Source organism: Engraulis encrasicolus, chromosome 15, assembly GCF_034702125.1.
Source record: "Engraulis encrasicolus isolate BLACKSEA-1 chromosome 15, IST_EnEncr_1.0, whole genome shotgun sequence".
In the NCBI taxonomy this organism is placed as follows: Eukaryota; Metazoa; Chordata; class Actinopteri; order Clupeiformes; family Engraulidae; genus Engraulis; species Engraulis encrasicolus.
Window position 1 is genome coordinate 21,158,422 of NC_085871.1, and position 13,917 is coordinate 21,172,338.

Consider the following 13,917-nt stretch of genomic DNA (forward strand, 5'->3'; position numbering starts at 1 on the left):
GAACCCATAAGTCATGGCAAGAGAAAACACAGATTTAGGTTTCATTTATTTTATAACGTGAGAAAGTGGATCGCACTCAGGTTCTTCTTTTCTTCTTTTTATTTTTTATTTTTTACATAGCAGCAGAAGTGTAGACAAACGTTTCGGCTGTTGCCTTCGTCAGTGTCTCCTGAGTGTGATCCACTTTCTCACCTTCTAAGTTATTCAACTGGAGACGCACCACACGGAAGAGCGCGGTGTATCTGAACTACTACTTCATTTATTTTATACCCATTTTTTCAGCAGTTAAGTCCTTCATTAAAATTTAACCAATACCTCATATTACAATAAAAACAAATGAAATACTTTGCATGTCATCACCATGTCCCCAGAGCATCTTTAACACCAAGACATCACCCCAGAACTGAAGTGAATGAATGTAATGTTTGTGGGATGTTACATCATACTTTCTGAGCAGACATAGGCTATGGGCAACACATATGTGTTTCCAGAGATGTTAGTGCAGTGGCGGAACAATTGCTAACAGGGCCCTAGGGCAATACAATTATAGGACCCCGCAGCTTGCCAAGCTCACAATAGCGCCCCCACCACCAATACGGAAGGGCCTCTCTAGCTCCGCCCCTGCGTTGGTCTCTCACTGAAGCCAGGGTGACTCATTCCAGACTGGGTCCAGACTACAGGCCCACTCCCTTTCTCTGTCTTTTAAGCGACGTAATAACATAAACAAGCCAGGATTCAGACCGTCAAGGGACAGAAAGACAACTATGTGCGTCTACTTGAGTCTTTCTCCCTAAGCAAGAGTGACTGCTGAAGGAGTGGCCCTGGGTGACTCCCACTGAACTCATGGGCCTAGCATTGACCAAACATTTGGTAATGTGGGACACTGTGGTCACTGTCAGTAAATCTGTCACAAGTCAAGGAAAAACACACACACACACACACACACACACACACACACACACACACACACACACACACACACACACACACACACACACACACACACACACACACACACGTCTACACACTTTTTTGGTCCACTGAGCCTGCCCGATGATGACAGTGACGGAATATCATGGCACAAGGATGTTCTCACCAAGAACACCATAAACATGAAAACAACTACAAAAAAATAATAAAATAGGCAGCATCAAGCTGCATCCGAAATAGGCAAGTGCAAGTAGGCTACACAGACTCTGGAATTGCATTAAATTCCCAATCATTTAATCGTTGAGTTATAACACAATGTTACAACGGCTCTGGGTGAAATTAAGGTCAAATTGCAACGTTGTAGCCCACGTCCTCCAATTTATCTTGGCGTTGGCAAACCATTTCTCTGAGGACTCTGATGAAGACGCACGTCGAAACGTTAGTCTTACTCTTACTGCACTGAAAAAATAGCCCAAATAACAGAAAATAGACATCCGTGTGGCACCAGATTCTTTTCCCTTTGCACTAGCCTAGGCCTACATCCTGGCTTCTCTGTGTTAGAGAAACCTTCCCTCTACAACAAGACAATTATGCTAGGGCAACATTTGAAGAACTTTGTTGCAAACCTCTATAGATACATCCGGCAAGAATCTACTGAAACTAATAGTTTATTACATTTAACAAGGTTTTGCTTTGTTTTTGTTTTTTTGTTGTTTTATAACAGTAGGGCGATTTTTAGGCTACCGGTAGCCTATGTCCCCCGTGACACAAGAGGGCGATAGAGCAACACGGACGCCGGGGTGCACAGCAGCGCATCATCAACACAAAAATACCACGGTAGCGAACCCTCTTTACCACGGTCTTGAGGTTAAAGTTGGTTTTAAAGACGCAGCATTTGTATAACATAGTTGTGACAAAGCCTATCTACGCAATTCCTTTTGTGTTATCGCCTGTAGGCTATGTTAAAACATAAGCCTACGCAACACCAGACAGAACGGTACGCAAAACAATGGCTGGTGGTTGGCTGGCCTACAACTGTATTGCGAAAAACAAGGAAGTGGACTTAAATGAACGACAGTGTTTTTAAACTGGCTGGCTAAATCTACGTTTCCACATTATTCGTAGTTTTATTAAAATACCCGCTCGATCGAGCAAATCTATGTTTGTATCGTGGCCATATGGCTTCCCACAGCCGCCTCTACCAGAGCACCAGCACAATGGAATGTGAGGTGAGTTTGAAGATACAAATTCAACACTGAATGCCATTGATTGAGCCATATTTTTTGCAATCAAACAGTTGTACTTTCAACGAAATCACATCTGACGTTATCTGGATTGCATAATGTTTTGAGATTTGCTGTAGTTTGCCTTGCATCCGATTTTAACTTGTGAATTCGTCTGTATTAGATAAACGAACTTTCCTACCATGTTGATGCAAGTCACAAACAAGCCTGCAGTGACCTTGAGAAGGCCAGTCAATTCATCACAGAAGCATTACAGGTAGGTAAACCACTTTGTGTTTCAAAAGGTCTGGTTTGCAAGATGGTCCATCATATTTTTCAAATTAAGCATTTAAGATTTTGGCCCCTATTATTGCTGGCTGTGGATATACAGTAGCCTACACATAGACCTATGTGACTGGTCAGATATTCTGTGTGTGTTTTCCCCCCAAACAGAATGAGTTTCAGCGAAACCTGGCTGTGCGCATGTTAATCCACCGTCTGGAAGACAGGGCAGCTGAGAATGGAAGGAGCCTATCAGAGCAGGTGGAGTCAAACCGGCAGCTGAAGCTCCAGGTGGATGAACTACAGAAACAAATTCAGAACAAAAACAAGTCATTAGCACAAGCTAAACAGGTGAGTGTTTCTTCACAATTTTAGCGGAAAGCGATTTATTCAAGGAGGCTATGGGTCATGTACTGTATACGTTTGTTTGTTTTCTGCAGAGTAATGCTATCTTGAGGAATGAAGTGAGGGAACTGCAACAGCAGCTGCAGAGCCACCAGGATGGTCACCGGTACACACACACACACACACACACACACACACACACACACACACACACACACACACACACACACACACACACACACACACACACACCAAAACCACGACTTTACCACGACCCTAACCTGTCACATGCTGTTATAGGACATGTGGAGAGCTGGGCTTGACATTAACTTTTTCACTTGCAGGCCACTGTGGCTAGTGGTTTTCCGGAGTCACTAGCCATCCAGCTATTCTACTAGCCAGAAATTGGATTTTTGGAAGAAAAAAAATTTTAAAAAAAAAAGAATAATGAATGACGCTGTACATCTAACCTCAGAAGATGAAGTGCTTAAAGCAAGAAGATGAGTGCATGGGTTTCTACAAAAACTTAAATACAAACAATTCATACACAGAGGGCAAAGTGCAGAATATATGATATTCTGATATGTCATAGGTACTGTGGAATAAGCTACCTGTCAAATTGGCTGGTGACACTGAAATTGTTACCAGCCACAGCCAAATTTTACCAGCATTTGGTCGGTTGGCAGGTGCCAGTGTCAAGCACAGGAGAAGACTGCTTAAATTGGTATGTTACATAAGCGATACTGTACCATTTCTAGAATTTTTACACCTCCCCTTTAATTAAATTACTGTGTTTTACCTTTCTCCATTACTTCCAGCCGTTGAGTCTGGCAGTGCACATTTGACCTCCAATCTAACATATACTGTGTTATTGAATGTTGTGGGCCCAGCTAGCAGTTAAAATGAGCTTATTTGCAGAAATGGCACAGTATCACTTTAATGCATTTTCATGATGCCTTGTCACACACACACACACACACACACACACACACACACACACACACACACACACACACACACACACACACACACACACACACACACACACCTCCCTCCCAAAGACTCCTACAGAGATTCGGTAGCGCTGAGCTGTCAACATAATTTCGGTCCAGGGGCCACATACAGCCAATTTCATCTCAAGTGGACTGGACCAGTAACGTAATTGCAAATATCACATATTTCTGATTTATATCAGAATTACATTGCAGTCAATAATCTGGATGACAGTGGATATATCAGGATCATTGACTGACCGCAAAAAAATGCTCTCAAGTATTAAAAAATCTGCTGTAACAAAATAATGGGCGTGAGACTTAGTGATTGTTCTGACGTCTTAGTTTTTTTCCCTTTAAATCTGGGGCCAGATTGAACCTTCTGGCAGGCCGAATCCAGCCCCCGGGACTTATATTTCACACCCAGATCTAAACTATTTAAAATACTATCTGAGGCTTGATGGAAAGCTATTGTTTTGGCATCTGGTGTCAACGCGATGGTGGATCTGTACACAAACTGCAAACTTCCGTTTGTCTAACAAGATGTCTGTCTGTCTCTCCTGCAGGACGATTCAGGAAGTGGCTGAGTGGCTGCAGGATGGGGACCGCCAGCCCAATGCTGTGGTACGCAAACTCACTCACTCGCTCTCACTCACTCAGGCTACATTCACACAAGTCCGCCAACTCACTACATCCTGCTGCATTTCTATTGACGTTACATTGGCTTACATCACTTCCTGCAGCAATGAACTGTGTTCTTGCTAGCGTCGCGTTGAATCCAAGAGTGCATTCCAATATGCGGACTCCCGTCCTTGGCCTGTGCTTGTGGCCTCGCGTTTCGATGCCCCGCCTTCGTTACCACTGTCAGCCTAGACACTACAACTTTTGGGGAACTATTCGGTAACACTTTACTTGACGCCGGTGTCATAAGCATGTCATTACAGTGTCATAATAATGTTTATGACACATGCATAACACTATTATGACACTATGTCCATGTCATAAGCATTTTATGACTCTTGGCCTTAAGTGACATTCGGTTACCGAATGTCACTTAAGGCCAACAGTTATAACATTTTTATGACATGGACATAATGTTTATGACTTATCAATGACTGTCATGACACTATTGTGACACTGTAATGATATGTATATATTAAATATCGCGAGTAATATCGATATCGCGATATACAGTCGTGTTATCGTGTATCGCATATTTTTTTAATATCGTGCAGCCCTAATTGAAATGCAATTCTGTTGTTGGTGACGTCATCACGAGGCCACAAGAAGGCAAGTGATCAAGGGAGGACGGGAGTCCGCATATTGGAATCCACCCCATGAGTTGTCAGTATTGTCACCGAACTTTTGGCGGATGACGCGCATATTGGTGGATGCAGAAACGAATTGTTTTGCAATCAAATGCGATTGTTATCGTTACTGGCTGTAGCACCGGCATCAGCCACTTGGGTTGGACCCTTCTTCAGTGTCAAGCCCCGCTGTCGTGTCAATGCAGCATCATATTCACTCACTCAGTCACACACTCAGACTCACTCACTGACGCACTCACACACTTCACACACGCACACGCACGCATGCAGCTAAATTCATTTTTCTTATGTTTTTCAGAAAGAGGAGGGCGGTGTGCCGCAGAATCGAGTTGTTGGAATTAAAGAGGAAAATAATGCAGATGATGGATATCAGAAATATCAATCTGGTATGATTCTCTCGGTCTCTGGCACGCATGCACACGCACACACAGAATGATTTATCTCTGTCTCTCTCATGCACACGCACGCACGCACAGGGCTCGAGTGGTCAAAAATCACCCCCCTCTAAAACAGTCATCTAAAATGTCACTTTTAACTTCATTTTCAAAATTTTCTCATGGGAGAAACCCCCGAACCCCCAATAATCAGAATACATCTCTGACCATCCCCCTTGCTTTGAACAACTTGACCACTGCGCACACACACACACTCATACACAGTACATCTACCTCCAGTGCGCAACGCCTCATAGAAAATTTAGTGATACATTTACCAGGTACAGATCCAGTGATCTGAGGATCTGAGGGCACCCATCTTGGATTGCAGGGTAGATTCATAATATTTTACGAAATGCACAGTGTGGCCAAAAAAGTTAGACCGCCTTTAAAGGGACAGTTTGGTCAATTTCAACATGCAGTTGTATTGCTCACGCTACCCTTGACTTGTCAGTACCTGGTGATGCCACATTTTTCGGCTCAGCCCTTTCCGAGATATGAGCAATTCTAATGGGGGCAGCGTTTGTTTACATTTTAAAAAAATGAAACATAGGCCAACTCCAAATATTTTCCCAAAAGGTACTGCTGTTTGCTAGTTGTCTGCTGATGTTTTATAACCTTTTGGATGTTTTTGGGAATAAATAAATTTTTTGAAATGTAAACAAAGAGCTGCCCCCATTACAATGACCAGGATCTCGGAAACGGCTGAAGAAGAGAAAAAAAACTCAGGCACTGACAAGTCCAGGGTAGTGTGAGCATTACAACTGCATGTTGAAATTGACCAAACTGTCCCTTTAACTGTGATTACACCACATATTTGGTGTTGTATTGTTTCAATAAACGCATGCAATGTCTGGATTTATTTATTTGGATTCCTTCCAGTGTTACATTAAGTTTTCACCAAAATCTTCTATTGATTATGGTAGAGAGACTGAACGCTGAACGCTGGGGTGGTGGTGGCTCAGTTGGTAGAGGCAGTAGTTTCAGAGAGAGAGGTCTCTCTCTCTAGGTCAGGGGTATTCAATTAAATTCCTCCCTGTAAAGGGGCTGAACTATACGTATGTATGGTGGTTACCGACTGTCAATGAAAAAAATACTTAAAATGTTGCATTTCTTAGATGTAATTTCCTGCATTTTAACGTCCTGTGTCCCGTTTCAGCTTGATACGGAACCAATACTTTAATCTCTAAATTCCAAAAAACGATTCTGTATTTCAAGGGGCTTGTGGGGGGCCAGAACCTTGCTGTCCAAGGACCGCATCTGGCCCCAGGGCCGCCATTTCAATAGCCCTGCCCTAGGTCGTCCTCAGACGAGCCTTCCATCGTAGCTTGCAGTCATCCCGATTCGCCATACATCTTTTCAGTTCACTGGTACTCTGGGCTCCCACATCTTTTTTGAGTATGTCCACATATGTTAGTGTGTGATGTCCTCTTAACCGGCACCCACGTGATGGTTCCCACATCACCAGTTTGCTGGATGGCAGTTCCTGGTGCCTTTGGCAGTGTCCTGCAAGTCTCACCGCGCGAATAGACCAGGCGCGATGCGATTCAAGCGACAGAGTGCAGCAGCAAGCGATACGAGCGATTGAGGAGACTAGAGTATGTCCATACAGGCAGAAGGCAAAGCATTCAAGCATTCCCATTGGCTGTGGTCACTGACCTCTATACAGTCATTGGCTGTCGCGGCTTGTCGCCGAACCGCGTCATGGAAAGTTGAAAAGATTTCAACTTCAAACTGTCGCGCTCGTCGCGCAAATCGCTCTAGTCTCCAGAATCGCTTTTGTCGCGCGACTCAATACAAAGTCAATTACTTCCGTCGCTCGCCTCGCTCAGCCTTGGTGTATTTCTGCGGTCATTCTCCTTACAACAATCTTCTCGCTCAGCCTTGGTATTCCCTCATACAGGGTTTCATTAGGGTCATTTCACGTGAAATCAGACACTTTGGGACCCGACCGACCCGGATTTCAATCATACTTGGTGTGCCTTTTCAGTAGCAAGGTAGCACCCCAGAACTGCATTGGTTTGAATCTGACACTAATATTAAGGGAGAAACAGACTAGGAAAGGTTCACATGTGAGGGTAGGACACTATACATTCAGCCTTGAATATATCAGTCAGTGTTAGTCACTAAAAGATGCCTGTGGTGTTGTTTGAAAGCTCTTTTCTGGCTCTACATATTACACAATCACCTTGGAATACAACTACTCTCAGAATATGAATTATGATAAATTGAAAAATAAAAAATTGAATATCTAAAAAACTCATATTTTAAAATGGCCAGTTCCTTGTCCAAACGTAGCCGGCAATGTCATGAGCAGCACCTAAAATGCTGGTGTTCGGTTTGTTATTCATTTCAGAGAGAATTTGACTCACAAATATGGCATCATACAGACCACTTACTAATAATATGGTAATACCATAGTAGCATCACATGACAAAACTAAAACAAAACAAAAATGGTCAGTGTCCATGGTCCCAGGTTTCAGAAACTAAGGCAGATGTCAATTTATACACACCAAATGATGATATGTGAATGTTTGAACATTCCTTCTCTGTGTACCTGTGCCATCTTCCCTTTACCATACTTTAAAGAGATAATCAATGGCTACACTCTCATTTTGTACTTACCGGTGCATTTGAAGCAGCAGCTGTGTCTTTTATAGATAATGTATAAGTACGTCCCGTTGCAGTTACAGGTTCCACTACCAGAAGCACATCCTGATGATCCATGACAAGTCTATCTGGTCTGAAGGGAAAAGTGAAGGATGGAGATGGCCCATGAGGATGCAGTGAAGTTCAGTTTCACCTCTCCAGTGCTCGGCATACATTCCTCAGCACATGCTAGCCACCAGTTGCCATCATGTACAGCTACAACATACCCTTTGATGCTTGAAAATGTAACACATTCCTTTACTGAGCTCACTCTTTCAACTCTGCCTTCTCTGAATGCTGAAAATGGCCTAAACTTCCACTGTGTCCATTGACAATGGGCAGAAGCTGTGTAGTTTTTTGAGTACCTGGAATAGTTCTTGCAGATTCAAACCTTTTCAACAGGTTCTCAGCTTCATGATGGTACATCTCTGTTGTGGCAAACTGGCAATGGATGTTCTTGTCATTATCCTTGACTGACTCCCTTGAACCAGGAAACGTTTTTAAAAACTATAGTTTTGTAATTCAAGATGCTATTCAATCATTTCACTGGAACAACCAGTGCAGGCCACAATCCATCCATTTGTATGCTACTACCAAGATCAGTTGAAACTGGGAAAAAAATCTGTTTCGTTGTTATTTCAGACTGCAACATTCATGATACAATTGCTGTACATCTGTTTCAGAAGCTCCTAATTCAGTTCCTCAGTGACACTTCATCAATGACAGAACGTCCAAAGAAGATCCTATATTTTTTCTGATGGCTGTGCTGTACAATATAAGAACCTTAAAAACACAACAAATTTGTGCCACCACGAGGCAGATTTTCACATACCTGCAGAGTGGCACTTTTTTTGCCACATCACATGGCAAAGGTCCATGTGATGGCGTTGGAGGGACAGTTAAATGGCTTGCTGCACGAGCAAGTCTGCAACGTCCTATTGACAATTAAATTGTAACGCCATACCAACTGTTTGAATTTGTCAAGGATAATGTCAAGAACATCCATTGCCAGTTTGCCACAACAGAGATGTACCATCATGAAGCTGAGAACCTGTTGAAAGGGTTTGAATCTGCAAGAACTATTCCAGGTACTCAAAAACTACACAGCTTCTGCCCATTGTCAATGGACACAGTGGAAGTTTTCGTTTTCAGCATTCAGAGAAGGCAGAGTTGAAAGAGTGAGCCCAGTAAAGGAATGTGTTACATTTTCAAGCATCAAAGGGTATGTTGTAGCTGTACATGATGGCAACTGGTGGCTAGCATGTGCTGAGGAATGTATGCCGAGCACTGGAGAGGTGAAACTGAACTTCCTGCATCCTCATGGGCCATCTCCATCCTTCACTTTTCCCTTCAGACCAGATAGACTTGTCATGGATCATCAGGATGTGCTTCTGGTAGTGGAACCTGTAACTGCAACGGGACGTACTTATACATTATCTATAAAAGACACAGCTGCTGCTTCAAATGCACTGGTAGAGTACAAAATGAGAGTGTAGCCATTGATTATCTCTTTAAAGTATGGTAAAGGGAAGATGGCACAGGTACACAGATAAGGAATGTTCAAACATTCACATATCATCATTTGGTGTGTATAAATTGACATCTGCCTTAGTTTCTGAAACCTGGGACCATGGACACTGACCATTTTTGTTTTGTTTTTGTTTTGTCATGTGATGCTACTATGGTATTACCATATTATTAGTAAGTGGTCTGTATGATGCCATATTTGTGAGTCAAATTCTCTCTGAAATGAATAACAAACCGAACACCAGCATTTTAGGTGCTGCTCATGACATTGCCGGCTACGTTTGGACAAGGAACTGGCCATTTTAAAATATGAGTTTTTTAGATATTCAATTTTTTATTTTTCAATTTATCATAATTCATATTCTGAGAGTAGTTGTATTCCAAGGTGATTGTGTAATATGTAGAGCCAGAAAAGAGCTTTCAAACAACACCACAGGCATCTTTTTGTGACTAACACTGACTGATATATTCAAGGCTGAATGTATAGTGTCCTACCCTCACATGTGAACCTTTCCTAGTCTGTTTCTCCCTTAATATTAGTGTCAGATTCAAACCAATGCAGTTCTGGGGTGCTACCTTGCTACTGAAAAGGCACACCAAGTATGATTGAAATCCGGGTCGGTCGGGTCCCAAAGTGTCTGATTTCACGTGAAATGACCCATTAGTTACATGTGCACTATTGCTGATGTTAAGCACTGCACGAAGCATCCTGGTGTAGCACCCATTAAGGGACTTCTAGGGTTGGTTTAAGGGTCCAGCATTCACTGCCATAAAGGAGAACGGACTCTACTGTCACGTAGAAGAAGCTAAGTTTGATGTGACGGGGGAGATTGAAGTTCCATACACTGGCCATACCGTTCAGGGCCCTCCATGCAAGTGCCTTCCTCACTTTTAGATCTTGCTCAGTTGAGTTGACCCATGAGCCCTGGTATTTGAAGTCGTCAACTTCTTTCAGCACAGTGCCTCCTGCTGTAGTCAGAGGTTGATATTCTGGTGGAATGTTGTAGGTAATGACCTCAGTTTTCTTGGCGTTTAGCCTGAGGCTGATCTTGGTGCACTCTAGCTCTACCCTGTTCAGTAGTGTTTGTGCTTGTTCCATGTTGTCGGAGAGCAAACTGATGTCATCCGCATAGTCAAGGTCTGTGAGGACCACTGCGGGGTATCGACTCGACTTCCTAGGAGATAGTGTGAAGCCAAGTTCCTGCTCTCGCCCACTGATTGCATTCCTTAGTGCATAGTCAAGGACTGTGATGAAGAGGAAGGGGGCCAGTGTGTCCCCCTGCATAACTCCAGCCAGGATGCCAAACTCCACACTGTTGCCATCTGGGGTCACCACCCTGGCCCTTGTTCCCGCGTACATGGACTCTATTGCTCGGAGAGAGGTCCCCGCACTCTTTGAAACTACAGTCAGCCTTTGCCCTGCACCTTTTCCTGGGATGTGCACAATCTTCACCTTCAACTCAGTTGGTAGAGGCGCCTGTTCGGCAACCAGAAAATTACAGATTCAAGCCCGCTACCCCCACTGATGTGTCCTTGGGCAAGACACTTAACGCCAAATTGCTCCCGGTGGTACGGTTGTAGCCTGCGTGAACGCCACTGCCACCCCCCGTGTGTGAATGTTAGTGTGAATGAATGAATGTGAAGCATACATGTAAAGCACTTTGACTGCTCGATGGAGTGGAAAAGCGCTATAAGATTCTCACCGAAGTTTAGATCTAGGGCCTCATTTGTAAGCCTTTGTGTAAAACTCTCCCTAAATATTTGTATGAACAAACCTTGCTTAAGCAAAAGAATTTTTCAACACACAAAAATATTCAGATTTATAAAACATTGTTTTTCATTGTCCGACATTCATTCTTTTATTTCAACTGTATTTTCGAATCTGTGTGGAGTTAAAGTACGTAGGACCTAATCAAAAATGTTGGACAAGTAGTTTCTCCAATCACATGTACGGATTTAAAAAAATAAAACCATGCCTTTGCAGACCTATGGCCGGGCACGTGTTTGCAGGGTACCTTGAATTGGGCATGCGACCAAGTGCACATGCTTGCTCCAGGATGACCGGAGCTCTTTGCACGGTACTTGAGGTAACATCTAAGGGGCAGATAGCCGAGAGGGCTCTCATTAATGTTTCTTACCATTGTTTGACTGAACCGCAACCTAAACATGAAAGTTCGCAACACCGGTCTTTCTTGATTCTGTCAATACTGCACTGTATGCACACGACTGCGTACCTTGCGTCAGATGTCATGATTGAAATGCCCGCTCACGCGCGTATCCTGCAGCAAGCATGTCCTGGCCCTAACATATGGCATTGGGATCATTTTAGATGAATTCTTGGTCTTTTGTGCAAGGGTATGTCTTCAAATTCATTATGTCACCCTGTTGTTTTACCATTTGATTTTAATTTGGACAAATATCTGCTGTCTACAATTTTCTACACTGCCCGTCTCTAAGCATTTGATTTCAGACATTCTGCCAAAAGTGAATATTTGGCCTTTAAAAAAAAATCTGTTCTTGTCTCTTGTCTTGTCTTGTTTAGATGAAACTGACAACCCCACAGAACAGACCAACTCGTCATCTGAAGACATCAAAGCTGAGCTGCTGCAGGTAGGTCTGGAAGGCAGAACATCTGAACTTTATGTGTTGCAAAAGGGGCACAATGTAGGATGACGTCGTATGCGCGGTGCCCATGGCATGCCTGTCTCAAAATCTACTCTGTAATTCAAAAATGCTGTTCAAATGAACTCGCTGTGAGAATGTTTTTCATCACGGAATGACAGCAGATGATGCATATCTTAATACGATATCAGTGTTTCCCACAGAAATTTTGGAAACTATGGGGGCAGCGGGGATTTTTTTGTCCGGCGGGGGGGGGGGGGTCTTTTCACGGGCCTTTTTTTTGGGGGGGGGGGGGGGGGGGGTATTCACGCAGTGTAAATGCAAAATGGCAAAACAATGAGTACAGTATGACATTGGCGCATGGAGAAACTATAGGCCTACGCCTACATTTCAGCCATTTATATTTTGAGACATAAGGCTACATAATACACATGCAGGGGTTTATGTAATGAAAAAAAATAATAAAACAAAATAGGAGCAGAGATAAGAATTTAAGATCGCTGTGAAATTGTTAACGCATAAACAAAAATGGTCTAAGAGGGTAGGCTATGCCTTTTCCCCACACACACATTCTACATGAGGGGTGCTGGTCACAGGGCCAGTTTTTCAAAATTCCTCCCATTAAAAGGGCTGAACAACATATTACACATTTATGTCTATATTCACATTCATTATACACATTCATTTCTATATGCAGCCCGATGTCTCCTCTGCCTTGTCAATGAAGGCCTGTCACCTAACTCATTACAAATGTAAAACAAAGCCTGAGGAGTGTTAGTAAACTCATCCCAACTGTCCCTTCTCGGAAAGTTTTTTTTAAATTATTGCTCCCAAACCCAAGTTAACTACAACAACTTGACAAGGCTTTTGATCCCTCTCTCTTTCAAGCACTTGTGGTTTTCTCTATAGGATGTATTTACTCCAGGAGGAACATGCGAAGGAAATCGTAATTGAAATCGCTTTTAACAAACACGGAAATCGTAAAAAAAAAAAAAAAAAAAAAAAAATCTAAAAAAAAAAAAAAAAAAAAAATTTTTTTTTTTTTTTTTTTTTACATTTTCGGAAACTATGGCGGCCAAATTTAAACTATGGCGGGCCGCCATAGTTTCCTCAATGTATGGGAAACACTGGATATGTAAAGCAATTTTTCATATGAAAAGTGTTTCCCACGACACTCCTTCAGACTGCTCTGTCAAAAAGTTGCATTCTGGGTTTTCTGACAGTGGACCGTGGAAATGGTCGCGAGAATCAATCTTTCCTTTTGTCACTGCGTTTCAGGAAGCAGACGAGAGGGTAGACATGTCTCCTTCAGCCAGCTCAGAGATGAGCCAGGCCCCTCCAGATCCAGTCAAGCCTTTGAGATTAGCAGTGCAGTTGGTTGACAGCAGTGTAGAGCAACACCAACAGGCAACAACTGTCTGCTGATGTTGCATAACCTTTTGGATGTGTTTGGGAATACATTAAAAAAAAAAAACATTACAATGACCAGTATCTCAGAAAAGGCTGAAGAAAAAATAAAGGAAATCTCAGGTACTGACAAGTCCAGGGTAGTGTGAGCATTGCAATTGCATGTTGAAATTGAC

The 13,917-nt window shown here is 42.8% G+C and overlaps 1 protein-coding gene across 3 annotated transcripts in view; it reads left to right on the top strand.

The window, feature by feature from the left end:
• The first annotated feature begins 1,753 nt into the window (after window positions 1–1,753).
• Window positions 1,754–13,917, top strand: part of LOC134463885 (zinc finger protein 135-like) — a 33,785-nt gene continuing 21,621 nt past the window's right edge. For all 3 annotated transcript variants that reach the window (XM_063217219.1, XM_063217218.1, XM_063217217.1), the window contains exons 1-7: window positions 1,754–2,159; window positions 2,338–2,430; window positions 2,607–2,786; window positions 2,876–2,946; window positions 4,339–4,396; window positions 5,399–5,486; window positions 12,255–12,322. In XM_063217219.1, the coding sequence (XP_063073289.1) occupies window positions 2,109–2,159; window positions 2,338–2,430; window positions 2,607–2,786; window positions 2,876–2,946; window positions 4,339–4,396; window positions 5,399–5,486; window positions 12,255–12,322 (609 nt within the window). In that variant the 5' untranslated portion in view covers window positions 1,754–2,108. The remainder of the gene's footprint in view (window positions 2,160–2,337; window positions 2,431–2,606; window positions 2,787–2,875; window positions 2,947–4,338; window positions 4,397–5,398; window positions 5,487–12,254; window positions 12,323–13,917) is intronic.